The sequence below is a fragment of the Heteronotia binoei genome, chromosome 10, assembly GCF_032191835.1.
Source record: "Heteronotia binoei isolate CCM8104 ecotype False Entrance Well chromosome 10, APGP_CSIRO_Hbin_v1, whole genome shotgun sequence".
NCBI classification, from domain to species: domain Eukaryota; kingdom Metazoa; phylum Chordata; class Lepidosauria; order Squamata; family Gekkonidae; genus Heteronotia; species Heteronotia binoei.
Genome location: NC_083232.1, coordinates 1,761,254 through 1,787,154, shown reverse-complemented (window position 1 = coordinate 1,787,154; position 25,901 = coordinate 1,761,254). Strand labels below are relative to the sequence as shown.

Genomic DNA, 25,901 nt, shown 5'->3' with positions numbered 1-25,901 from the left:
AGCTCAAAGCGCCAGCTACTGCCAGACGACTGGCACCTGGGACCCAAAGGAGAGGCCACGGCATTGAGGGGCAGGAAAGGCCACGAAAGGAACCTCTAGCGACGTGACACATGAGGCGAGATGGCCTTGATACAGCCGCCGCAGATTGACCAGGATCTCATTCTCTCTCACCAAGTGGTGACGTGACGGGCATGAGCAGGTTGCCCCAGCCCTCCCCAAGAACGCAACAAAGGGATCCAGACCAAGCCGGCCAAGTCACTGTGTCACAGCTTGGTGGTGGAGAAAAGGCAAACAAACCCAGCCAGCTGCCAGCCCTCCTGTTCTAACGCAGGAATATTCCAAATGGTGCCAAATGTCCCAGAGTTCTTGGCGGGCGTTTCTGAAATAACCTAATAATCATCCCAAGCCTTGAAACTAGGAGCTAGACACAAAGCCAGATGCCAAAGCCGGCTTTCTCTGCGGGAGTTATTTTCCACCTTACTCAGCATTTTCAGCTCCCACCTACACCCAGGCACTGGGTAACAGCTGTGCCGAACCAAATAAAGGAGCTTTCAGAATTTGAATACGCAGATACTCAAAACAGCGTCCAGCGCGCAGCCCTCCGGGAAAGGATGGGCCTAAATGTTTCCCAACACACAACAAGCAGCAGCCTTCGCTCAAGAAAATCTTGTTCAAATGTAAATTTTTTTTCCGGGGTGGGGGGGGGGGGGGAAGGAAACCACCTGTCTTACCTTTGCTAATGTTTTCTTTGAGTATATATCTGTGCGAAGCCCAAAGTTTTGCATATCTGTAGGCTTTTCCTTGTTTTTCTCAGGGAAATTCAACATCTGCTGAGCAGCTGGGATCTATATAACAAAAGGCAAAGTGAATAGAGCAGGAAAGGACCTATGAAAGTACTATCACAATCTGTCCCCCCACCCTGCCCCCATGTACCAGAGATGCCACAGCATGGCTGCCAAGTCCACTGATCCACCCTGTCCAATCTATCCTGGTGGGTATTGGCTCTCCAGAGACACTGGAAGGGCTCTTCCCTAGCTCGGCTACTTCAGATCCTCTCAACTGGAAATACCAGAGATCGACCCTGGAACCTTTCTGCACTCAGCTATGACACTTCCACATATGCCTACATGTGCCTGGAACCATGAATGGTACAAGCACCCCAAAGTGTAGAGAGGTAAGTTTCTTCTTGAAAGCTTCCAGTTGCTCCCACACAGAGCTGGCTGGACCTACAGGAACTTCTTACACAACAAGCCGCACGAAAGCAGGTAGGATTGGGACTTCTGAGCTGCAATAGTTTGCTTTTCTTCTGAGCCGTCAGAAGAAAAGCAAACCAGGCTCAAATACTCAAAGAGAGCCAGTTTGGTGTAGTGGTTAAGTGCGCGGGCTCTTATCTGGGAGAACCGGGTTTGATTCCCCACTCCTCCACTTGCACCTGCTGGAATGGCCTTGGGTCAGTTATAGCTCAAATAGAGAGCCAGTTTGGTGTAGTGGTGAAGTGATGGACTCTTATCTGGGAGAACCGGGTTTGATTCCCCACTCCTCCACTTGCAGCTGCTGGAATGGCCTTGGGTCAACCATAGCTCTAATGGAGAGCCAGTTGGGTGTAGTGGTTAAGTGCGTGGACTCTTATCTGGGAGAACCGGGTTTGATTCCCCACTCCTCCACTTGCACCTGCTGGAATGGCCTTGGGTCAGCCATAGCTCTAATAGAGAGCCAGTTGGGTGTAGTGGTTAAGTGCGTGGACTCTTACCTGGGAGAACCGGGTTTGATTCCCCACTCCTCCACTTGCACCTGCTGGAATGGCCTTGGGTCAGCCATAGCTCTAATAGAGAGCCAGTTGGGTGTAGTGGTTAAGTGCTTGGACTCTTAATATGGGAGAACCGGGTTTGATTCCCCACTCCTCCACTTGCACCTGCTGGAATGACCTTGGGTCAGCCATAGCTCTGGCAGAAGTTGTCCTTGAAAGGGCAGCTATGTGAGAGCTCTCTCAGCCCCACCCACCTCACAGGGTGTCTGTTGTGGGGGAAGATTGTGAGCCGCTCTGAGTCTCTGATTCAGAGAGAAGGGCGGGGATTAAATCTGCAGTCCTCTTCTTCTTCAAATAGGATGCTGCACAGATTAGGCAGTTACAAACTATGACTTGGGAATTTTGGCCCCTCTGCTTCTTGCCAATTGTTGTAATGAAACCACTTCCAAAGTAGCAAGGCTTTGTGCTTTGGCACGTTTAACGAGGCAGCAGAACCTGTCCTTGTTTTCATGTACTTATTCTAACTAATGCATTTGATTTACATTTGTTGTATGTATTCTATTTCGCTCCAATTTTAATCCCAATGCATTTTAGCTCAGAACTTCTGACATGCGACTGATCTTTGCAATAAACGATGAGAGCGCGGGGACCTTTACCTGAGGTACACGAAGATGAAGTGGCATGAGCCCAGAAGGGGTGTCGGCAAGCACATTGAAATGCGGGGTGGGAGGGGGGCCCATGGCCATGGGCCGACTTTCGGGGTCCACTTGGTAATTAATGAGCCCCCATTGCTCCAGGAAGGCATGGACTCTGGAAGGCAACAGCACAAGAAAGAAAAAAGAGCTGAAGAATGGCAACAAAAACAGACCAGCAAGCGGGAATGTTGAAAAAGGCAAGGAAGCTGGCCAACGGGTTCTGCAGAAAACCCTGCAGTTTTATATGCAAGAGGAAACAAGAGATTTCCCACAAAAATCAGGAAACCCCGATTTCTCTACATTTCAACGAAACAGACTAATACATTTTTACAACAATACACATCTGCAGGTGAACAATTAATGATATATTCTTGGTGCTTGGGGGTGGGGCAACAGTGGGAAGGCTTCTAGGATTCTGGCCCTGCTGGGCTAACGGCTAAGCGTACAAGCCCACCAGAACTCACCACTCTGCACACAGAACGAACTAGGAGTCCAGCAGCACCTTTAAGACCGACCAAGTTTTATTCAGAATGGAAGCTTTCGTATGCATTCAGACTTCTTCAGACAATGGAATGAGGACTGTGCCTCATTGCATTGTCTGAAGAAGTCTGCATGCATACGAAAGCTTCCGTTCTGAATAGAACTTGGTCGGTCTTAAAAGTGCCACTGGACTCCTACTTTGTTTTGTTGCTTCAGACCAACACGGCTGCTCACCTGGATCATTTTTTACACACACACCGGTCACGTACTCTTGGTGAGGTCCACCTTTTAAGGCCATACAGTATCCCTCCACCCAGTTTTCCCAGGCAAAAAGATTCAAGAAGGAGACCACGTCATCCACTTTGAAAGAACTGAAGTCCTTTCTACAGTCTCACATTATCATACCCGCCTGAACAGAGAAGCTATTGAGATTTACAAACACCAGCACAATTTTAACAGAAAGGAAGAAGGCATTTTCATCCACCAATCTTGGTACCCAGCTCTGCAAAACACCCTACAGACTATAAATTGCAGAAAGTCTCAGAACAACCAGCAAATTCCACAGAACAATCAGCACAGTCAACATCCATCTTCCTTATCTTCACACCCCTTCCAACCCTCCCAGCAATTAACACGGAACAATGGTCACATTCAACAGCCAGTTTCCTTATCACTACCCTTCCAGGAAGCCCCACCAAACAATGGGCACATCCACAAACCAATTGCCCTTTCACCACACCCCCTCCAGCCTAGAAATAGCAGCTCTCCAACAGCCCTGGCCTCACTCAATGCACAGCAGCCAAGAAGGTCTGAGCGCCTGCTCCGGCTGCAACGCCACTGAGGATGTTCTCCGTAGCTGAGAACGAAACGTCTGGAAGGAAAACTTTCTCCAGTAGAACACGGCACCTGAGCCTGAAAGATTCTACAAACCCTAATAAAAAGATTCTTGTCTTGAATGATGACTGCTCCGGAAATGCATTTCTAGCAGGCTTACCTCATGACTGCACAAACATCCCCCGTCAAGTTCCTTCTGCAGGCCGTGCTCGTCAGGTACTCTTGAGGATTCAAGCGATAGGTATCGATCATGAAATTGCGGTAAGCTAAGAATCTGGAAAGAAATCCACAGACATGTTATGGATGCGCTTCCCTGTCATGCCCTATTTGAGAAACAAACTCGGAATGGGTTCTCTAAGTCCTCCATCCTTCCATGCAACCAATCCACATGTTCCTCCTTCCCACTCAGGACCAACTCCAGCTTGCCTTTGCCACAGTGGCCTTCTTCCAATTCAAGCAGCGGGCACACTGGATTTGCCTCTCTGGCTCCCCACAGCACAGTACCGAAGCCCAGTTGCACATCTCAGATACCAAAGCAGAACCATGTCGCAACGAGAGAATCAGGAGAAGAATAAGAAGACTGCAGATTTATACTCCACCCATCTCTCGGAAGCAGAGACTCAGAGCGGCTTACAATCTCCCGTATCTTCTCCCCCCACAACAGACGCCCTCTGAGATGGGTGGGGCTGAGAGGGCTCTCACAGCAGCTGCCCTTTCAAGGACAGTTCTGCGAGAGCTATGGCTGACCCAAGGCCATTCCAGCAGCTGCAAGTGGAGGAGTGGGGGAATTAAACCCGGTTCTCCCAGATAAGAGTCCACGCACTTAACCACTACACCAAACTGGCTCTCTAAACTGGCATCCTGAGTTAACATAATATGGCATTTCCAAAACACCTGGAGAGACTTAAAGCATCACATGCCCAAGCCCCTCTCTCATGGTTACCTGGCAGAATATTTTCTCATCAAAATCATGCCAGTTGAGCCAGGATGCTAGGAAAGAGGGGTGCCAAACACCAGCCAGCATAATCCACAACTGAGCTTCATGCACCCAAGCCAGGCCTTAATGGAAGATGAGTCCCTTAAAGGGGTTTCTCCCTCCCTTTCTTTTTCCAGCCATTCCTCTGTAAGTTAATGCCTTTTATCACATCACAACTGGGAATCCAGACAAGACACCAGGAAATACAGGATTTGAAAGCTGGTGTTCTACTGGAAGAGGATCCATTTATGGTGGATGGAGCAGAGTTGTTTAAGACTTAAAAGCAAGGGCCAAAAGCACTTATTTCAAGGTTGAAAGTAAAAATATCACAGAATACGTCTCAGTGCTTACTGTTTACACCCTTGGCTCATCCAGCTGCCAGAAAATGAACCGATTTATCAGTAAAATAGGAAGAAAGTACTGAAAACCCTCCAGTAATGTAAACTGTTAAAAGAGTTGGCAGAAGTTATATTGCGTGTACATCGTTAAATACAGACTAAGGTGAAAATTAATGAATGACCACTGGAGAATTACACAGCTTTAAGGTTGATGATGAAGAAATTGAAATTGTTCGAGATTTTCTATTCCTTAGTTCCCTCATCAGCCAAAAGGGAGACTGCAGCTAAGAATTCAGATCGAGACTGGAGTGAGCAGCTAGAGCTAGAGAAGACCCGTAAGGATGTGTTTCTGGTGAGCTAGATAATTCATGCCATAGTGTTCCGCATTACTAAGTGTGGGCGTAAAGGCTGGATAATAAAGAACAATGAGAAGAAGAAAGCAGAGTCCTTTGAAATGCGGTGTTGGAGGAGAGTTTTATTGATACTCATGGACCACCAAAAAGTCAAATAAGAGGGCTCTAGTTCATAAGAACATAAGAGAAGCCATGTTGGATCAGGCCAATGGCCCATCCAGTCCAACACTCTGTGTCACACAGTGGCAAAAAATTTTATATATACACACACACTGTGGCTAATAGCCACTGATGGACCTGTGCTCCATATTTTTATCTAAACCCCTCTTGAAGGTGGCTATGCTTGTGGCCGCCACCACCTCCTGTGGCAGTGAATTCCATGTGTTAATCACCCTTTGGGTGAAGAAGTACCTCCTTTTATCCGTTCTTTTTTTTTTTTACATTTCAAATGATTTTATTAATGAAAATTCTGAAAATGAACATATCATAGATAAGTATAAAAGTTACATACATTAATAAAAATAACCAATACAATAACACACATTAAACATAGAAAATAAAAGGGAAAAACCAATAGTAGGCTTACATAGTTAAATATATTAAAGTAAATTATAGCCACAAAAAATCTTTATATAATTTAGATTTGTTGTAAGAATTAATATAACATGGATCACTATCGATTTTTCCTAAGGTAGGGAACCAGGTCGCTATGTACTTGGAATAAGCCTGGTAGGGGTCGATAGTGTCTAATGTTGCCTGGATTTTGTCCATTGCTATATGGTCCCAAATTTTCAGGAGCCAGGTATCAAGGGACAAGTTGTTAGCGTTTTTCCAAGACTGGGCTACCGTTGTTTTTGCAGCTGTTAAAAGTTTGGCAATTAGAGATCTTTTCGAAGGTGACAATTTAGAACCGGGCCAATGATTAAGAAGTATCACAGTGGGGTCTTCAGGAATTATGGTATCCAATGAAGTTGAAAGGCTTTTATCCATTCTAACCTGTCTGCTCAGCAATTTCATCGAATGCCCACGAGTTCTTGTATTGTGAGAAAGGGAGAAAAGGACTTCTTTCTCTACTTCCTCCATCCCATGCATTATCTTGTAAAGTTCAAATCAAGCCTGACCTTTCCCTAGAAGCTAAAAGGACTGAAGTGAGGCTACCATACTTCTTTCACATTATGAGAAGGCAAGAAAGAGTCAGTGGAAAAGACCATCACGCGAGGAAAAGCTGAAGGCGGCAGGGAAAGAGATCAAGGAAGCCACAAGAGCCTCCGTCTGCAAGGCCAAAGCGAGGCTCTTAATGATATGAAGCTCCAGAGGCCATTCATCGTTCACAGGGTCGTCCTAAGCTGGAACTGGTTTGACGGCACTTAACACGCGCACACACACACACAAGTTAAAACTAATCGTGCATATGCTGAACATCTCTGCCAGTAAAGGAAATATTACCTGCTTCTTTAACACGAGGCTGTTGCTGATCATAAGCTCAGGAAGAACGAAGTTTTGAGTCCGGTGACACCTTGAAGACTGGCAAAGTTTTAACTCTGAGCATGCATATGGAATAAATGAATCAGAATAAAAGGTGGTTGATCTTCAAGGTGCCCCTGGATGCAAACTTTGTTCTGCTGCTTCAGACAACACCTGAATCCAACTCAGGAAGGTCTGCAGCAGCCAGCAAAAGCAACACAGTTTGGGACAGGGTTACAGAAGGCAAACGGGTCCACCTTTGAGGATTCTTTTCTGGACGGGACAGATGTGCTTGTCTGCGTTCGAAACTGAACGAAGAGCCATTATGCATCAGTTAGCAAACACCAAGGCTTTGGTCCACTGATCGTGGGGAAAAGGAAATTAAGGATTAGTTCCTTTCAATGTTCCCTCTCAGCTGTGGAATCTTGTGAGCGAAAATTCTACTTTGTGAGCTCCTGGCATTAAAGTGGTGAGCTGCTGCGTAAATTATTGTGCTCTGGGGGGGGGGGGGGGAACACCCTTTCCTTTTCTCTGTTCTGAGTTATCATGGGTTGAAGGAGAAATCTAGGCCTTAGACTTACGCTACCTGGGTAAATTGCATAAACGGGGTGGTGCTATTTTAATCGGAATCCGTATGTGTGTTCAGCTCTTGTAAAATTAGCCTTCTTAACGCTACTCAGATTACTGTAAAATCTGCCTCGAATACTGCAATTGTAAACCAATACATGAATGTCTTGAATCTGTTCTCACGTCCTTTTGATAAAATAATGGAACAATATGAAAGTGAACGTCACATGCCCATTTATTTTACATAACTCTGCTTGCATGTACATATGATTTTACTTGTTAATTCTTGTGTTATTCACATGGATAATGTTTGGGAATAAACTCAGATGTTTACTAAAAAAAAAAATTGTGCTCTGGGGTCATTTTTCCTGAGCTAAGATAAAAATGTGTGAGTTGGAGGCTAAAAATCTGTGAGCTAGCTCATCCTAACTCAGATGAGAGGGAACACTGGTTCCTTTATGCACAAGCTAGCTGCTGGGCGCCATCTCCTTGGGTGTCCTTCCTTATCAGGAAGGGCCATATCTTTGGTCACGGCCCTGCCGTGTGAACAAGCAAGGGTGTCTGTTCAGGGGTGCCTGGCATACAGACTTCTCAGGAGAACCCCCTTTGACTTGGAAAAGAGCTAGCCAACTTCCCTATGCAAGGAAGCAAAAAAAGATTCTGCACACGAAGAGCTGTGGACCGCTGGGACAGCAGCCTTATTCCATATGCAGGTTTTTCTTGGTTCACAAAAAGCAAAAGCAGAAAGACAAATGAAAGGGAGAGGTCTGCGTAAATCTGAGAACGAGAAAAGCTGCAAGACACAGATGAGAAGCTTCCAGAAGCCAAGAAGAAAGGAAAATGCTGACTTGCTTCCTGAAGTCGTTGACAGCTATTTCCCTTGCAAGGGTTGGAAAGTATAAACCTCAAAGGGGAAAATCTGATACGCTTCTGTGTCTTGTAGTCACAATCAAGGATTCCTCTCCTGAACACTTAGTAGGCAAAACATGCCAACATAAAGTCATGGCTCAGTGACCTCTGTCCTCCTCCCACCTTCTTCAATTGGTCTGCTGCCTCCAAAGAATTGTCCCGGAGGGCAACAGATATCTTATGTTGTAGGGAAGGCAGCAAAACCTGCAGCACTAACTCCTCTGACAGTAGCTTTTCTTCTAAATTACTGGATTAAACAAAGCTAATACTGAGACTCCACTGCCTAAGGCACAGCGTCCTTTACTTGTTGCTCCAGTCCTCCCCTGAACAGGCAAAAGCAACCCAAAGCCACTGGAGTATGGTCTTTGAGGAGGGAGGGACCTTGGCTCAGTGGTAGAGCATCTGCTTGGTATGCAGATGGCTCAAGGTTCAATCCCCAGCAGCATCTCCAGTTAAAAGGATCTGGCAGTAGGTGGTATGAAAGACCTGAGACCCTGGGGAGCTGCTGCCAGTCTGAGTAGACAATACTGACCTTGATGGACTGAGGATATGATTCAGTATAACACAGCATCATGCGTCCTCATGAGTGAAGAGCAGAAAAGCGGCATTGAAAGAGAATGCTTAGAGCATACGAACATCAGAAGAGCCCTGCTGATCAGACCAGTGAGGGTCCCTCCAGTCCAGCCTCCTGTCTCAGTAGCCAGCCAGTCCCTCTGGAGGGACAACAACAGGGCAGAGAGGCTGAGGCCTTCCCCTGAGAAGAACATCAGAAGAGCCCTACTGGATCAGACCAATGAGGGTCCATCTAGTCCAGCCTCCTGTCTCACACAGCAGCCAGCCAGTTCCTCTGGAGGGCCAACAATAGGGCAGGGAGGCCGAGGCCTTCCCCTGAGGAGAACATCAGAAGAGCCCTGCTGGATCAGACCACTGAGGGTTCATCCAGTCCAGCCTCCTTTCTCACACAGTGGCCAGCCAGTTCCTCTGGAGGGCCAACAACAGGGCAGAGAGGCCGAGGCCTTCCCCCGAGAAGAACATCAGAAGAGTCCTCCTAGATCAGACCAGTGAGGGTCCCTCTAGTCCAGCCTCCTATCCCACACAGTGGCCAACCAGTTCCTCTGGAGGGCCAACAACAGGGCAGAGAGGCTGAGGCCTTCCCCTGATGAGAATATCAGAAGAACCCTGATGGATCAGACCAGAGAGGGTCCATCTAGTCCAGCCTCCTGTCCCACACAGTGGCCAGCCAGTTCCTCTGGAGGGCCAACAACAGGGCAGAGAAGCCGAGGCCTTCCCCTGAGAAGAGCATCAGAAGAGCCCTACTGGATCAGACCAGTGAGGGTCCATCTACTCCAGCCTCCTGTCTCACACAATGGCCAGCCAGTTCCTCTGGAGGGCCAACAACAGGGCAGAGAGGCCGAGGCCTTCCCTTGAGAAGAACATCAGAAGAGCCCTCCTGGATCAGACTAGTGAGGGCCCCTCTAGTCCAGCCTCCTATCCCACACAGTGGCCAACCAGTTCCTCTGGAGGGCCAACAACAGGGCAGAGAGGCTGAGGCCTTCCCCTGATGAGAATATCAGAAGAACTCTGCTGGGTCAGACCAAAGAGGGTTCATCTAGTCCAGCCTCCTGTCCCACACAATGGCCAGCCAGTTCCTCTGGAGAGCCAACAACAGGGCAGAGAGGTTGAGGCCTTCCAATGAGAAGAACCTCAGAAGAGCCCTGCTGGGTCAGACCAGGGAGGGTCCGTCTAGCCCAGCCTCCTGTCTCTCACAGCAGGCAACCAGTTCCTCAACAGGGCACAGAGGCTGAAGTCTTCCCTGATGTTGCCTCCTAGCACCGGTATTCAGAAGTTCCCTTTAGTACCACCAAAGTACCCCTAAGCCAAGACTGCTCAGGCCCTGTAAGAAATCTCAGTTCTGGAGACTACAGTCATGAGACAACCAGCCGTCAGGAATCTAACAGCCTACAAGAAAAGGGAGCCAGCAGCCGCTTCCTCTTCTCGACTCCTGAAAAAGGCTCTACATCTGATAGCTTCTGCTGCTGTCAAGAGATATGATGTTTATCTGGCAACAGTGAAGGGAGGCACTCTCAAATTAAAACCCCGCAACTTTAGGGCTATGTGCGGAGAAATCTTAACCTATGCTAGGGATTACAGTTGAGCTTTTTAGACCACTGGGTATGCAGAAACTCTTCAAAACAGGAGTCCAGTTCTGTGGCAGCCCAAGATTCTAAGTCATCTGTCTCTTTGCTAGACTTGAGCTCCCTGCTTGGCTTATTCGGGCACCAACGGGTCTGACACACCAGAGGGAGAAAGCGCCTCCTTGTCGCTGCCCAGAAACAATTCCCCAAACAGCAGACCATCAGAATATCAATGTGGACAGTGTTAAATCATGTAAACGCTTGGGGTTCTTTAGCTTGGAGAAACGTCGACTGCGCAGTGACATGAGAGAGGTTGACAAGATTATGCATGGGATGGAGAAAGCAGAGGAAGAAGAACTTTTCTCCCTTTCCCACAATACAAGGACTGGTGGGCATTCGATGAAATTGCTGAGCATAAGAACATAAGAGAAGCCATGTTGGATCAGGCCAAGGGTCCCTCCAGTCCAACACTCTGTGTCACATAAGAACATAAGAGAAGCCCTGTTGGATCAAGCCAATGGCCCATCCAGTCCAACACTCTGTGTCACATAAGAACATAAGAGAGGCCCTGTTGGATCAGGCCAGTGGCCCCTCCAGTTCAACACTCTGTGTCACATAAGAACATAAGAGAAGCCATGTTGGATCAGGCCAATGGCCCATCCAGTCCGTGTCACATAAGAGAAGCCATGTTGGATCAGGCCAATGGCCCATCCAGTCCAACACTCTGTGTCACATAAGAACATAAGAGAAGCCCTGTTGGATCGGGCCAATGGCCCCTCCAGCCCAACACTCTGTGTCACATAAGAACATAAGAGAAGCCCTGTTGGATCAGGCCAAGGGCCCCTCCAGTCCAACACTCTGTGTCACATAAGAACATAAGAGAAGCCCTGTTGGATGAAGCCAATGGCCCATCCAGTCCAACACTCTGTGTCATAAGAGCATAAGAGAAGCCATGTTGGATCAGGCCAATGGCCCATCCAGTCCAACACTCTGTGTCACATAAGAACATAAGAGAAGCCCTGTTGGATGAAGCCAATGGCCCATCCAGTCCAACACTCTGTGTCATAAGAGCATAAGAGAAGCCATGTTGGATCAGGCCAATGGCCTCTCCAGTCCAACACTCTGTGTCACACAGTGGCCAGGGAATGTCAGGCTAGCCAGCTTCTTGCTATAATCTCACTGTTCAGCTGCCCCTTTTGTCCTATTCTGCACAACCACATCTGGAGTTCCCCTCCCCGGGCTCATCTGGGTGCTCCCACCCAAAATTCAAACTCCCCAATGTACGTATGTATTTGTGTCTGTCTGCCTGTCTGTCTATCTCCATGTACTCGATTTTCTCAGCCATTTCCAACTTAGTAACCGGTTCTGCACCAAAGCATCCTTCCCCAAGTCTGCAGTGGGTGTGCTGTATCATTGAACCCCTCCTTGAGCTCCCAGGCATTCGCCCTTCCCCAGGATCTCCCAAGTCATAGTCAGTTTCAGCTCCTGATTTCCCCTCTGCCCTGGGAATTCCCTGCCCCAGACTGTCCTCTCTTTCTCTGTCCTGGGCCACAAGGGGTCATTCTCTTCTCTTGACAACAGGCCATGTTGGATTATCTTTTCTCTCTGTGATTTCCCCTTCAAACTCTACATGTGCACTCTGCTAGGAAACAACCATTAGGGGAATAAAGATTTTCTTCTTTGAGATTCCCTCTCCCTTTTATAGATCAAGATGAACAACCATGTTCATAACAGCAAGGGTCCAGTAGCAGTGACTCACGAAAGCTCCTACCCTACCCCAAGTTTTCTTAAGTCTCTAAGGCGCTCCCGGATTCTTGTTCTTTTCTACTGCTACAAACAAACACGGCTACCCATCTTGATCTATACATCAGGACAGAAACAGTCCCAAATAATTCTGTGTGGTTCAACGTGAGTGCAGAGTCCTCTGCATGCGACAGGCCCAATGCAAAGTCTGGCTCGGGTAACAAGACATCCTCACACAGATAACACACATCTTGGTGTTCAGAGCTGCGAAAATGAGCAAGGCAACTGGATGGGGCCTTCCGCACTGTCACCTGCATCCAGTCCAGCAGCACTGTCCTTCAAGATCCAGCTCAAAGGAAGTAGCGTTTCCAGGATATTTCCATGGAAAATTCGAGGAGAATGCAAGCCAGACACGAACAGTTTTTAAAAACAGAACTCTACAGAGCGAGACCTCAATATACCCTACACTCCACCACCCCTTTAAAATCTGAGACCAGCAGGTTCCGACGTGACAACTGCTGTTGTGTGTGTGTGTTTTTGCTGTAGGACAAACACACAAAAATCTACCAAATTCCTCAAATCAGCAGAGCTTGGCTGACTGCTCCACCCCAATCTACAATAGCAATGACAGGGATGAGCAGCTCCCCGCTGCATTTCAGCAACTGCAGTAACAGACTGTGCAGTTGGCATGAAGCATGTAGACCTGGGGCTTGTTTGTGCGACCGTAAGCAATTCCTGGGCAACCAGTTAACAAGCTGTTGTGATGCACCCAGTGCCCAGACAAGGTCCCAAGATGAACACAAAGGGCCATGTGTTTCTGCGAATATGGAAGGTGATGGTCACAGCCAACATCCCCCACGTACACAGAGCTGCTTTTCTGTGTTTAATTTGCAGCGGGAGAGAGGAGAATCTGGTTTGCAATGGCAAACAAGGCGGACGGCAGCTCAGGCCCTTCCACAACAGGCAGCAAACTGAAAGCCAAAGAGCACTCCGATTCAGAAGCAGAACATTTAGGTGCCTTTACTTTCAGACCCTCACATAATCCTAACCGTTCCGATTTTTCTAACCTTTCGTATTTTCCTGACCTCAAGACTCGACCACAGCAATCTGCTGTATGTGGCACTGCGCTTAAGGGCGAGTTAGAAACTTGTTATTGAAGAGTGGAATGGAAAGGTGGGATGAAGAAAGGTTGAAACGCTTGGGGCTCTTTAGCTTGGAGAAACGTCGACTGCGGGGTGACATGAGAGAGGTTTACGAGGTTATGAATGGGATGGAGAAAGTAGAGAAAGGTCTTTTTCTCCCTTTCTCACAATACAAGAACTCGTGGGCATGCGATGAAATTGCTGAGCAGTCAGGTTAAAATGGATAAAAGGAAGTCCTTCTACACCCAAAGGGTGATTAACATGTGGAATTCACTGCCACAGGAGGTGGTAGCGGCTACAAGCATTGCCAGCTTCAAGAGGGGGTTAGATAAAAATATGGAACAGAGGTCCAACAGTGGTTGTTAGCCACAGTGTGTATATATATGCATATATATGTATATATATATATAATTTTTTTGGCCACTGTGTGACACAGAGTGTTGGACTGGAGGGGCCATTGGCGTGATCCAACATGGCTTCTCTTATGTTCTTATGTGACACAGAGTATTGGACTGGATGGGGATGGGCCATTGGCCTGATCCAAAAGGGCTTCTCTTATGTTCTTATGTGACACAGAGTGTTGGACTGGAGGGGCCATTGGCCTGATCCAACAGGGCTTCTCTTATGTTCTTATGTGACACAGAGTGTTGGACTGGCTGGGCCATTGGCCTGATCCAACAGGGCTTCTCTTATGTTCTTATGTAACACGGACTGGATGGGCCATTGGCCTGATCCAACATGGCTTCTCTTATGTTCTTATGTGACACAGAGTGTTGGATTCGAGGGGCCATTGGCCTGATCCAACAGGGCTTCTCTTATGTTCTTATGTGACACAGAGTGTTGGACTGGAGGGGCCATTGGCCTGATCCAACATGGCTTCTCTTATGTTCTTATGTGACACAGAGTGTTGGACTGCAGGGGCCATTGGCCTTATCCAACAGGGCTTCTCTTATGTTCTTATGTGACACAGAGTGTTGGACTGGAAGGGCCATTGGCCTGATCCAACAGGGCTTCTCTTTTGTTCTTATGTGACACAGAGTGTTGGACTGGATGGGCCATTGGCCTGATCCAACAGGGCTTCTCTTCTGTTCTTTTGGGACACAGAGTGTTAGACTGGAGGGGCCATTGGCCTGATCCAACAGGGCTTCTCTTATGTTCTTATGTGACACAGAGTGTTGGATTGGAGGGGCCATTGGCCTGATCCAACATGGCTCCTCTTATGTTTTTATGTGACACAGAGTGTTGGATTGGAGGGGCCATTGGCCTGATCCAACATGGCTTCTCTTATGTTCTTATGTGACACCGAGTGTTGGATTGGAGGGGCCATTGGCCTGATCCAACAGGTCTTCTCTTATGTTTTTATGTGACACAAAGTGTTGGATTGGATGGGCCATTGGCCTGATCCAACAGGGCTTCTCTTATGTTCTTATGTGACACAGAGTGTTGGATTCGAGGGGCCATTGGCCTGATCCAACAGGGCTTCTCTTATGTTCTTATGTGACACAGAGTGTTGCACTGGATGGGCCATTCGCCTGATCCAACATGGCTTCTCTTATGTTCTTATGTGACACAGAGTGTTGCACTGGATGGGCCATTCGCCTGATCCAACATGGCTTCTCTTATGTTCTTATGTGACACAGAGTGTTGGATTGGATGGGCCATTCGCCTGATCCAACAGGGCTTCTCTTATGTTCTTATGTGACACAGAGTGTTGGACTGGAGGGGCCATTGGCTTGATCCAACATGGCTTCTCTTATGTTCTTATGTGACATAGAGTGTTGGACTGGAGGGGCCATTGGCCTGATCCCACAGGGCTTCTCTTATGTTCTTATGTGACACAGAGTGTTGGACTGGAGGGGCCATTGGCCTGATCCAACAGGGCTTCTCTTATGTTCTTATGTGACACAGAGTGTTGGACTGGATGGGCCATTGGCCTGATCCAACAGGGCTTCTCTTATGTTGTTATGTGACACAGAGTGTTGGACTGGAGGGGTCATTGGCCTGATCCAACAGGGCTTCTCTTATGTTCTTATGTGACACAGAGTGTTGGACTGGAGGGGCCACTGGCCTGATCCAACAGGGCTTCTCTTATGTTCTTATGTGACACAGTGTGTTGGACTGGATGGGCCACTGGCCTGATCCAACAGGGCTTCTCTTATGTTCTTATGTGACACAAAGTGTTGGATTGGATGGGCCATTGGCCTGATCCAACATGGCTTCTCTTATGTTCTTATGTGACACAAAGTGTTGGACTGGAGGGGCCATTGGCCTGATCCAACATGGCTTCTCTTATGTTCTTATGTGACATAGAGTGTTGGACTGGAGGGGCCATTGGCCTGATCCAACAGAGCTTCTCTTATGTTCTTATGTGACATAGAGTGTTGGACTGGAGGGGCCACTGGCCTGATCCAACAGGGCTTCTCTTATGTTCTTATGTGACACAGAGTGTTGGACTGGAGGGGCCATTGGCCTGATCCAACAGGGCTTCTCTTATGTTCTTATGTGACACAGAGTGTTGGACTGGATGGGCCATTGGCCTGATCCAACAGGGCTTCTCTTATGTTCTTATGTGACACAGAGTGTTGGACTGGAGGGGTCATTGGCCTGATCCAACAGGGCTTCTCTTATGTTCTTATGTGACACAGAGTGTTGGACTGGAGGGGCCACTGGCCTGATCCAACAGGGCTTCTCTTATGTTCTTATGTGACACAGAGTGTTGGACTGGATGGGCCACTGGCCTGATCCAACAGGGCTTCTCTTATGTTCTTATGTGACACAAAGTGTTGGATTGGATGGGCCATTGGCCTGATCCAACATGGCTTCTCTTATGTTCTTATGTGACACAGAGTGTTGGATTGGATGGGCCATTGGCCTGATCCAACAGGGCTTCTCTTATGTTCTTAAAGGTTTGTGGGAACCAGCAGCACAAGAGAGTTCCAGTGCCTTCACACAGTGGTGGTGGGCACAACTCTAAGAGCTGACTGTGACTTTTAGACTACCTTGGGCCCCATGTGCTAAGCAACAAAATATGGAAATGTGTAGAGCATTAGCAAAGCTGGTTTTTTGCTTCATGGATGCAAGAAGAACTGCACCAGAGCAGATTTTTTTTTGCAAGGGTTGCATTAGTCACAGAAATGGTAATTTATACTCCTGCATATGGCCTTGATCTCAGTGATCTTTTGGGTTATACCCTGCAGAATTACACTGCGGCCCTTAATTATCCCTTGGACTGCAAGAAGAACAAATCAGTCAGTCCTAAGGGAAATCAACCCAGACTGTTCCCTGGAAGGTCAGATGCTGAAGCTCCAATACTTTGGCCACCAAATGAGAAGGGAGCACTCCCTGGAGAAGAGCCTGATGCTGGAAAAGACAGAAGGCCAAAGAAGAAGGAGACGGCAAAAGATGAGGTGGCTGGACAGCGTTACTGATGTAACAAACACGAATTTGAGCAGACTTCGGAGGATAGTGGAAGACAGGAGGGCCTGGCGCGACTTTGTCCATGGGGTCGCAAAGAGTCAGACTCGACTGCGCGACTGAACAACAACAACCTTCATTATGCTAGAGGCAGGATGCAGACTTCCCTAAGCCTGAGCGATTCCCTTCTACAGCAGACCTTGGGACTGACTCAAAGACGAGTGAGGTCAATGCACCTTTCCACTTTCTTTTATGGGCAGTCATACTCTCACCAGAAATCGTTGAGAAGGAACACATATGTAGGAAATGCGGCTTCCGCTGTGGTAGCGGGGAACTGTGTTCTGAAGCTATAAGCCCTGCTGTGTGCACAAGACTTTTGGAACACCACCAAGACGACATAAGGGGATGTGCTCCACTAGAGGTAGAATTAGAACTTGAATGAAAGCCACGAAACAGTAACTTTTAGCATACATAAAGCTTTCTTTGAAAACTAGGTGCAAAACTCAAAATGACCTAGCACTGCAGACAGACTGCAGAAGTTCTGTCCAAAGCTTAAGACGGAAACACGTGTAAAAACAGAAAACTCAAGAGTGAGGGAAAAACTGGCAACTGACCCGCTGGCTGTACGCACACCCATATTTGATGCAGATCTCGCGCTGCTGGATCTAGCCACACTGAGAGACCATGAAGCAAGCAGACTATGGGCTAACCTGCCCCATCCTTCTCCCTGCAGGCATTTCCCCTTTCCTTTGAGTTTTGGACTGAACTACGTTAATGTCTGTGTTGAAAATTTTGTTATCCATAATGTGTAAACCCACCTTTTGTAGCCATGACTAGAAGGAACTTTGCACGCCACAACTGAGGCTAGCTATGGGTAGCAAAACCACCAGGGCCGATCAATATGAAGCAGAGTTAAGCTTACAGAAGGGAGGGGAAATACCAAAGAGAGGGGGGAAGATGGGAGAAATGCACAAAGACCTGCAAAGTGCTCCTGATCCCCTAAATAAGATTACAAGATCAGCAGAGGTATCTCTGCGCCAGACAATAATGGCCTCATGCCAACCAGCGGCCCTGAAACTCAACCCGTGGAAAACAATGAGACAAGTGCATTACTTACATTTCGGGGGTCTTTGATTTGTTTTTCCCATTGAAGAATTCTGGAAGAGCACGGCGCTCGATCACGTGAATACTATTGAAAAGCAAGCAGAACATGGTCAGCCCAAAGCAGACTACAAATTGCAAACACATTATGACTGCATATACTGTAAACAAATATACGTGCTGATTAGATACCTAGCCCGCCTCTTAGTCCAGGGGCGTCGAACCCATTTGTTAGGAGGGGCCGGATCTGACACAAACGGGACTTTGCAGGGTCATAAAATGCAAAGTGAGGTAGCTGAGATATAAACTTTATAAAGGACACAAACACAAAGATGTTATGTTTTAATTTAAAATACAAACATGCCTAAAACTCTCGCAATATTTTGTTTAAAGTGGAAAGGTGGCGGAACAGTGGGATTTGGCAATGCAACCTTTTAAAATAAAACATCAAGAAAAAGCACAAGGATCACAGCAGAAACTAAAAAAAATAAAGTGCTCTGAGCCTGGGAAAACAATGAAAAGGCACTGCGAGTTTCTCCCTTCCCCAGGCGGTCTATTCAGATTGGCAATGGCTCTCCAGCTTAATATCCCCCTTTGGCTGTGGGTTCCCAGGTTAGAGCACTCACTAGGGTAAGCTGCATTCGGCAGAGATGAGCTAGCTCAAAGCATCGTTGGGAGGTTAGTTTGGGAGTTGATTGGAATAGGCAAAGATAACCTATATCTGAGAGCCAGTTTGGTGTAGTGGTTAAGTGTGCAGACTCTTATCTGGGAGAACCGGGTTTGATTCCCCTCTCCTCCACTTGCACCTGCTGGAATGGCCTTGGATCAGCCAGAGCTCTAATAGAGAGCCTGTTGGGTGTAGTGGTTAAGTGTGCGGACTGTTATCTGGGAGAACCGGGCTTGATTCCCCACTCCTCCACTTGCAGCTGCTGGAATGGCCTTGGGTCAGCCATAGCTCTAATAGAGAGCCATTTGTGTGTAATGGTTAAGTGCGAGGACTCTTATCTGGGAGAACCGGGCTTGATTCCCCACTCCTCCACTTGCACCTGCTGGAATGGCCTTGGGTCAGCCAGAGCTCTAATAGAGGGCCAGTTGGGTGTAGTGGTTAAGTGTGCGGACTCTTATCTGGGAGAACCGGGTTTGATTCCCCACTCCTCCACTTGCAGCTGCTGGAATGGCCTTGGGTCAGCCAGAGCTCTAATAGAGGGCCAGTTGGGTGTAGTGGTGAAGTGCACGGACTCTTATCTGGGAGAACTGGGTTTGATTCCCCACCCCTCCACTTGCACCTGCTGGAATGGCCTTGGGTCAGCCAGAGCTCTAATAGAGAGCCTGTTGGGTGTAGTGGTTAAGTGCGAGGACTCTTATCTGGGAGAACCGGGCTTGATTCCCCACTCCTCCACTTGCACCTGCTGGAATGGCCTTGGGTCAGCCAGAGCTCTAATAGAGGGCCAGTTGGGTGTAGTGGTTAAGTGTGCGGACTCTTATCTGGGAGAACCGGGTTTGATTCCCCACTCCTCCACTTGCAGCTGCTGGAATGGCCTTGGGTCAGCCAGAGCTCTAATAGAGGGCCAGTTGGGTGTAGTGGTGAAGTGCACGGACTCTTATCTGGGAGAACTGGGTTTGATTCCCCACCCCTCCAGTTACACCTGCTGGAATGGCCTTGGGCCAGCCATAGCTCTCGCAGGTGTTGTCCTTGAAAGGGCAACTGCTGGGAGAGCCCTCTTAGCCCCGCCCACCTCACAGGGGGGGAGGAGATTGTAAGCCGCTCTGAGTCTCTGATTCAGAGAGAAGGGTGGGGTATAAATCTGCATTCTTCTTCTATATTTCAAGCCAGAGATATTCCTTGATCAAAGAGAGAGAACTTGGCACTGCTCAGTCTGAACGCCCAGCAGATGAGGAGGACGAATCCTGCACCGGCAGAGACAGTGGCTTCATACAGACCCCACAAGCCTGACACAGGCCCAAACCTGGGCAGCCGGCAGTTTTTACATCTCCTCCCTGTCTTGCGTCATATACAGAGAATGATGACAGATGTGTTCCTCTAAATCCAATTAGCTGTACAAACGGAATGTGGACACCTTAAACTGAGATTAGTTTCTTACACAGCAACCAGAATTAAGCTATGATTGGGAACATAAGAGTTGGAAGGGACCTCCAGGGTCATCTAGCCCAGCCTCCTGCACAATGCAAGAAACTCACAGATATCTCCCCCCCTCCACAAACCCGCAGCGACACCTGCTCCATGTCCAGAAAGAAAACGCTGCAGGGAAATCCACATGCAGAAAGAGAAGATTAAGAATCCTGGTTACTGCAGGGTGGAGGGAGAGGGAAAGCTAACCTGAGTTTGCGAAATTCAGGCGGGCAGCCATGTGGATGTGAAGCGGCAAAATGAAGCCAGAGTCCAGTGAAACCTTTAAGACCAACAAAGTTCCACCCTGGCATCTTGAATAGAACTTTGCTGGTCTTAAAGATGCCGCTGGACTCAAACTTTGCTCTTAGTTTGCTAGAGCATCTGCTTTTGGATAGTGTGGTTTTGCTGAATACTTCCATGTACAATTTCTGCATGCCACATAACGGAAGAGGACTGCAGATTTATACCCTGCCTTTCTCTCTGAATCAGAGAGCAACTTATGATCTCCTACAGCTTTTCCCCCCACAACAGACACCCTGTGAGGTGGGTGGGGCTGACAGGGCTCTCACAGCAGCTGCCCTTTCGAGGACAACCTCTGCCAGAGCTCTGGCTGACCCAAGGCCATTCCAGCAGCTGCAAGTGAAGGAGAAGAAGACTGCAGATTTACACCCTGCCCTTCTCTCTGAATTAGAGACTCAGAGCGGCTTACAATCTCCCATATCTTCTCCCCCCACAACAGACATCCTGTAATGTGGGTGGGGCTGACAAGGCTCTCACAGCAGCTGCCTTTTCAAAGACAACCTCTACCAGAGCTATGGCTGACCCAAGGCCATTCCAGCAGCTGCAAGTGGAGGAGTGGAGGATCAAACCCAGTTCTCCCAGAAAAGAGTCCACACACTTAACCACTACACCAAATTGGAAGAAGACTGTCAATTTATACCCCACCCTTCTCTCTGAATCACAGTCTCAGAGAGGCCTACAATCTCCTATATCTTCTTTCCCCACAACATACACTCTGTGAGGTGGGTGGAGCTGAGAGGGCTCTCCCAGAAGCGGCCCTTTCAAGGATAACCTCTGCCAGAGCTATGGCAAACCCAAGGCCATTCTAGCAGCTGTAAGTGGAGGAGAGGGGAATCAAACCTGGCTCTCCAAGAGTCCACACACTTAACCACTACACCAAACTGGAAGAAGAAGACGATGACGACTACAGATTTATACCCCACCCTTCTCTCTGAATCAGAGTATCAGAGTGGCTCACAATCTCCTAAGTCTTCTCCCCCCACAACAGACACCCTGTGAGGTGGGTGGGGCTGAGAGGGCTCTCACAGCAGCTGCCCTTTCAAGGACAACCTCTGCCAGAGCTATGGCTGACCCAAGCCCATTTCAGCAGGTGCAAGTGGAGGAGTGGGGAATCAAACCCGGTTCTCCCAGACGAGAGTCTGCACACTTAACCACTACACCAAACTGGCTCTCTATTAGACCTATGGTTGACCCAAGGCCATTCCAGGAGGTGCAAGTGGAGGAGTGGGGAATCAAACCCGGTTCTCCCAGACGAGAGTCCACACACTTAACCACTACACCAAACTGGGTCTATATTAGAGCTATGGCTGACCCAAGGCCCCTCTAACAGTTGCAAGTGCAGGAGTGGAGAATCAAACCCGGTTCTCCCAGATAAGAGTCCGCACACTTAACCACTACACCAAACTGGCTCTCTATTAGAGCTCTGGCTGACCCAATGCCATTCCAGCAACTGCAAGGGGAGGTGTGTGGAATCAAACCTGGTTCTCCCAGATAAGAGTCCGCGTACTTAATCACTACACCAAACTGGCTCCAGTGAATTGAACATGTTCATACATGTCATGAACAAACTCCATTTTGTTTGCCTGATCTGATGCAATGGATGGTTGACAGTATCTCAGTCAGTATCTCTTCCCATGACACCTACTCTCGGCAGTATTTCTCCTACAGATATTGAATTTTAGATGCGTGTGGGAGGATATTTCTCTTGCAGTGACTGTGTTTCTAGTATCTCTGGAATCAGTAGGAGCATATACTTTCGTTGTGGCTTGTATCGTTATTGCAAACTTTCTACATTAGACTTGGTTTCTATTTCATAACAGTTTATTTACTTGTTCACAGTTTTGTTCGTGATTGGTTGTTCAAACGCTGTGAGCCCTTTACTAGTTTCCTGAACTTGCATCTGTCTGCAGTCAGAAGCCACGGCTGACGCTCCTGCTGGTGTGGGTGTAATGTCTAAATTACAGCCTAGTGATTTGGCACGAGGCTCAACCAATTCAATATGGAACCAGAGGAAAAGCAGTTGAGCCCCTCCCATTGGGGATCCTAGACTCGGTATCAGAAAAGGCCTAATTTAATTGGGCACTGGCCCCACAACCAACACTTGGCATCAAAAGCTGCAAACAGAGACACAGAACGAATTGGTAGCTAGAAACGGCTAGTCCAGAAGCACCTTAGAGACCGACAACGCTTTCAGGGTACGAGCTTTCGAGAGTCAAAGTTCCCCTGGTGTCTGATAAAAACTCATCCCCTCCACCCCTTCAAAAAAACCCTTGTTGGTCTCCAAGGTGCTGCTAGACTCAAATTGAGGTGTTCTACAGCAGATCAGCACAGCTGCCCTCTGGAACTAGCTTCATGCAAAGCAATTAATGCACTGAAATTGCAGGCTAAATTGCAAAGAATATCTACACTTTGGGAAGGAATGGAATGTTCAGCCAGGCACGTTGAGTCTGACTTCCTGAAAGAGCGTTTCGCATTTAGGAGCCGCACACCTCTGAAGCGAGGACAAACAGGCAGACAGGAATCCAAAAATCCCTCCCGCTTTAAAGCAGCCAAATGACGCAAGTCTCCGAACAGCAATTATATCAGACCAATTTGCATTCCATTCGAGGACACTGTCTGGTCTGCTCCCGACGCCTCCTCAACATGCTTTGGATTTGAAAACGGTTTCCCCAGACAGCTATTAGATGAGCTGTGTCTACAGACGTTACAGAAGCCCACTTCAGACCACGACAGTCAATTTTATTCACATTTTCAAACTGCATGAGGAAGAAAAGTCCTGGAGAACATGCCCCCAAGCAGATATGCCAAGGAACCTTTTTGAGTCAGGAACTGAGTGTGCCCCGAACAGCTCAGCGCTCCAGATGCGAATCAATACCCAGAGGAGGAATGCCACTTTCCACAGCCCACATCCTGCAATGGGGGAGCTGCTGCTATTGTCAAAAGGTTATTTCAGTCTCAGTCCGTCTTTACACAATTTAAACCACTATTTGGAGACTACACTAATGAAAAGGGTGCTGGAAAACTAATATCCTTTAGCTAGAAGGGTACATCAAAGATTCAGAATTTAATTGTGGGTGTAAGCTTTTGTGTGCTTTGACGTGTGCCAGCACATGCAAACTTATACCCACAATTAAACTTTGCTGGTCTTAAAGGTGTCACTGAACTGTGTTCTGCTTCTTCAGACCAACACGGTTACCCACCTGTATCTATTAAAGCTTCAATCACAGTTTGCGCTGGAAAAAGAAAATGGAACAAACCCATGACCCAGTTTCTGATGAGTCAAAATGGGTATTCCAGTTGCAAAACAGGATACAACTTCAATGTATAAACTTGGGTGCCAGCTCAGAGAAGGCCCTATACCTGTCACCACCCGCCCAATTTCAGAAAGCTGAAGCAACTACACCAATGCCTCCGAAGACGAATGGAGAAAGTGGATTGCCAAATACTCTTATCAGTCACATTTTTATTCTGCCGTTCCCTCCAAGGAACCCTGAAAAATACACTCTACTTCTCCCCATCCCTGTTTTTTCCACAACAGCTCTCTGAGGTAGGTTAGGGTGTGAGAGACTGCCTGGCCTGAGGAATACTGTGTGCAATTCTGGTCACCGCACCTCAAAAAGAATATTATAGCACTGGAAAAAGTGCAGAAAAGGGCAACTAGAATGATTACAGGTTTGGAACACTTTCCCTATGAAGAAAGGTTAAAACGCTAGGGGCTTTTTATCTTGGAGAAACGTCGACTGTGGGGTGACATGATAGAGGTTTACAAGATTATGCATGGGATGGAGGAGGTAGAGAAAGAAGTACTTTTCTCCCTTTCTCACAATACAAGAACTCTTGGGCATTCAATGAAATTGCTGAGCAGTCGGGTTAGAACGGATAAAAGGAAGTACTTCTTCACCCAAAGGGTGATTAACATGTGGAATTCACTGCCACAGGAGGTGGCGGCGGCTACAAGCATAGCCAGCTTCAAGAGGGGGTTAGATAAAAATATGGAGCAGAGGTCCATCAGTGGCTATTAGCCACAGTGTGTGTATATATAATTTTTTGGCCACTGTGAGACACAGAGTGTTGGACTGCATGGGCCATTGGCCTGATCTAACAGTGCTTCTCTTATGTTCTTATGTGACTCAAAGTGTTGGACTGGATGGGCCACTGGCCTGATCCAACAGGGCTTCTCTTCTGTTCTTATGTGACACAGTGTTGGACTGGATGGGCCATTGGCCTGATCCAACAGGGCCTCTCTTATGTTCTTCTGTGACATAGAGTGTTAGACTGGAGGGGCCACTGGCCTTATCCAACAGGGCCTCTCTTATGTTCTTCTGTGACACAGAGTGTTGGAATGGAGGGGCCATTGGCCTGATCCAACAGGGCTTCTCTTCTGTTCTTTTGTGACACAGAGTGTTGGACTGGATGGGCCATTGGCCTGACCCAGCAGGGCCTCTCTTATGTTCTTCTGTGACAGAGAGTGTTGGACTGGAGGGGCTACTGACCTGATCCAACAGGGCTTCTCTTATGTTCTTATGTGACACAGAGTATTGGACTGGAGGGGCCATTGGCCTGATCCAACATGGCTTCTCTTATGTTCTCTTTATCACATTGACCAGATAGATATTCTGGTCCTGAGCCATGCAGAGCACAGCTGATGAGTACCAGGGCTCTCAACTCTGCTCAGAAATAGCACAGACATCAGTGGGAAAGGTTTTAATGCCAGCGAGAGACGTGCAGCAAGGCTAACCCCAAACAGCAGGCTGCCTAACTTATCCTGAACAGAAAAAATGTGCAAATGTTCTTCAAAGGCAGCCCAGTACCAAATCCAGTCCTAGATGTTACAAAAACGGTAGCAAAAGTTCTCTATCCAAGCAAGAAGGCAGATGGCATGACAACTGAAACAGGTGGAAGGTCCTTTGCGTCACATATCTGTTGGCCACTCGTGGTCAAGACTGGATGCAAATGGTGGGCCTCAAGGGATTGTGAAGCTCCTCCAGAGCAGGCTGAACACCTGAAATAGTTGACCTTCGATGTGAAGGATGTCTCCCTTCTAAATTATGTGTAATTCTGTGCAAAACAAAATACTCCCAGCATTTGCTTAGCCAGGCCACCAACGAAGGAATTGAATTCTGTCTCCAGTGCAATGCAACAGCATACTTAGCCGCATTGGGCGACAAAGAAATCAACGCCTCCTTTAATTTAGGAAGTCTAAAATCATCCCAAATGTTTAGGAGACAAATTTTAGGGGATAATGGAATCCTTACTCCTGTAATAAAAATTTCCATAATTACTTGTGACCAAAATGAAGAAATTATATTCTTTCTGTTGTGGAATTCAAACTGTCAAACCAGAGTCTCTGCAGCAGAAACGGAAGGTGAGGGGCATTTCTGCAAGCCAAGCAAACCCCTTCCCATTGAAAACAACGGAGGATAAGGGCACCATCTTTTGGAGACCTGTAGAACTGGCCCAATCTTTTTGAAATTTGGGTGGTCTTTTGAGGAGAAGCGCCAGCAGCTACACTGAATGTTTGGTGGCTCAAAAAATAACCCCCTCCCCAATCAATTCCCAAATGCATTCAAAG

General features: G+C 47.7%; 1 protein-coding gene across 1 annotated transcript in view; it reads right to left on the bottom strand.

Annotated features, from left to right (window-relative positions):
- The window catches only part of SMARCC1 (SWI/SNF related, matrix associated, actin dependent regulator of chromatin subfamily c member 1), a 165,434-nt gene that overhangs the window by 82,869 nt on the left and 56,664 nt on the right, over nucleotides 1-25,901 (bottom strand). Inside the window, exons 16-19 of the mRNA XM_060248243.1 lie at nucleotides 17,915-17,986; nucleotides 3,917-4,030; nucleotides 2,404-2,557; nucleotides 732-845 (exon numbers count right to left, since the gene is read on the bottom strand). Of these exons, the coding sequence (XP_060104226.1) occupies nucleotides 732-845; nucleotides 2,404-2,557; nucleotides 3,917-4,030; nucleotides 17,915-17,986 (454 nt within the window). The remainder of the gene's footprint in view (nucleotides 1-731; nucleotides 846-2,403; nucleotides 2,558-3,916; nucleotides 4,031-17,914; nucleotides 17,987-25,901) is intronic.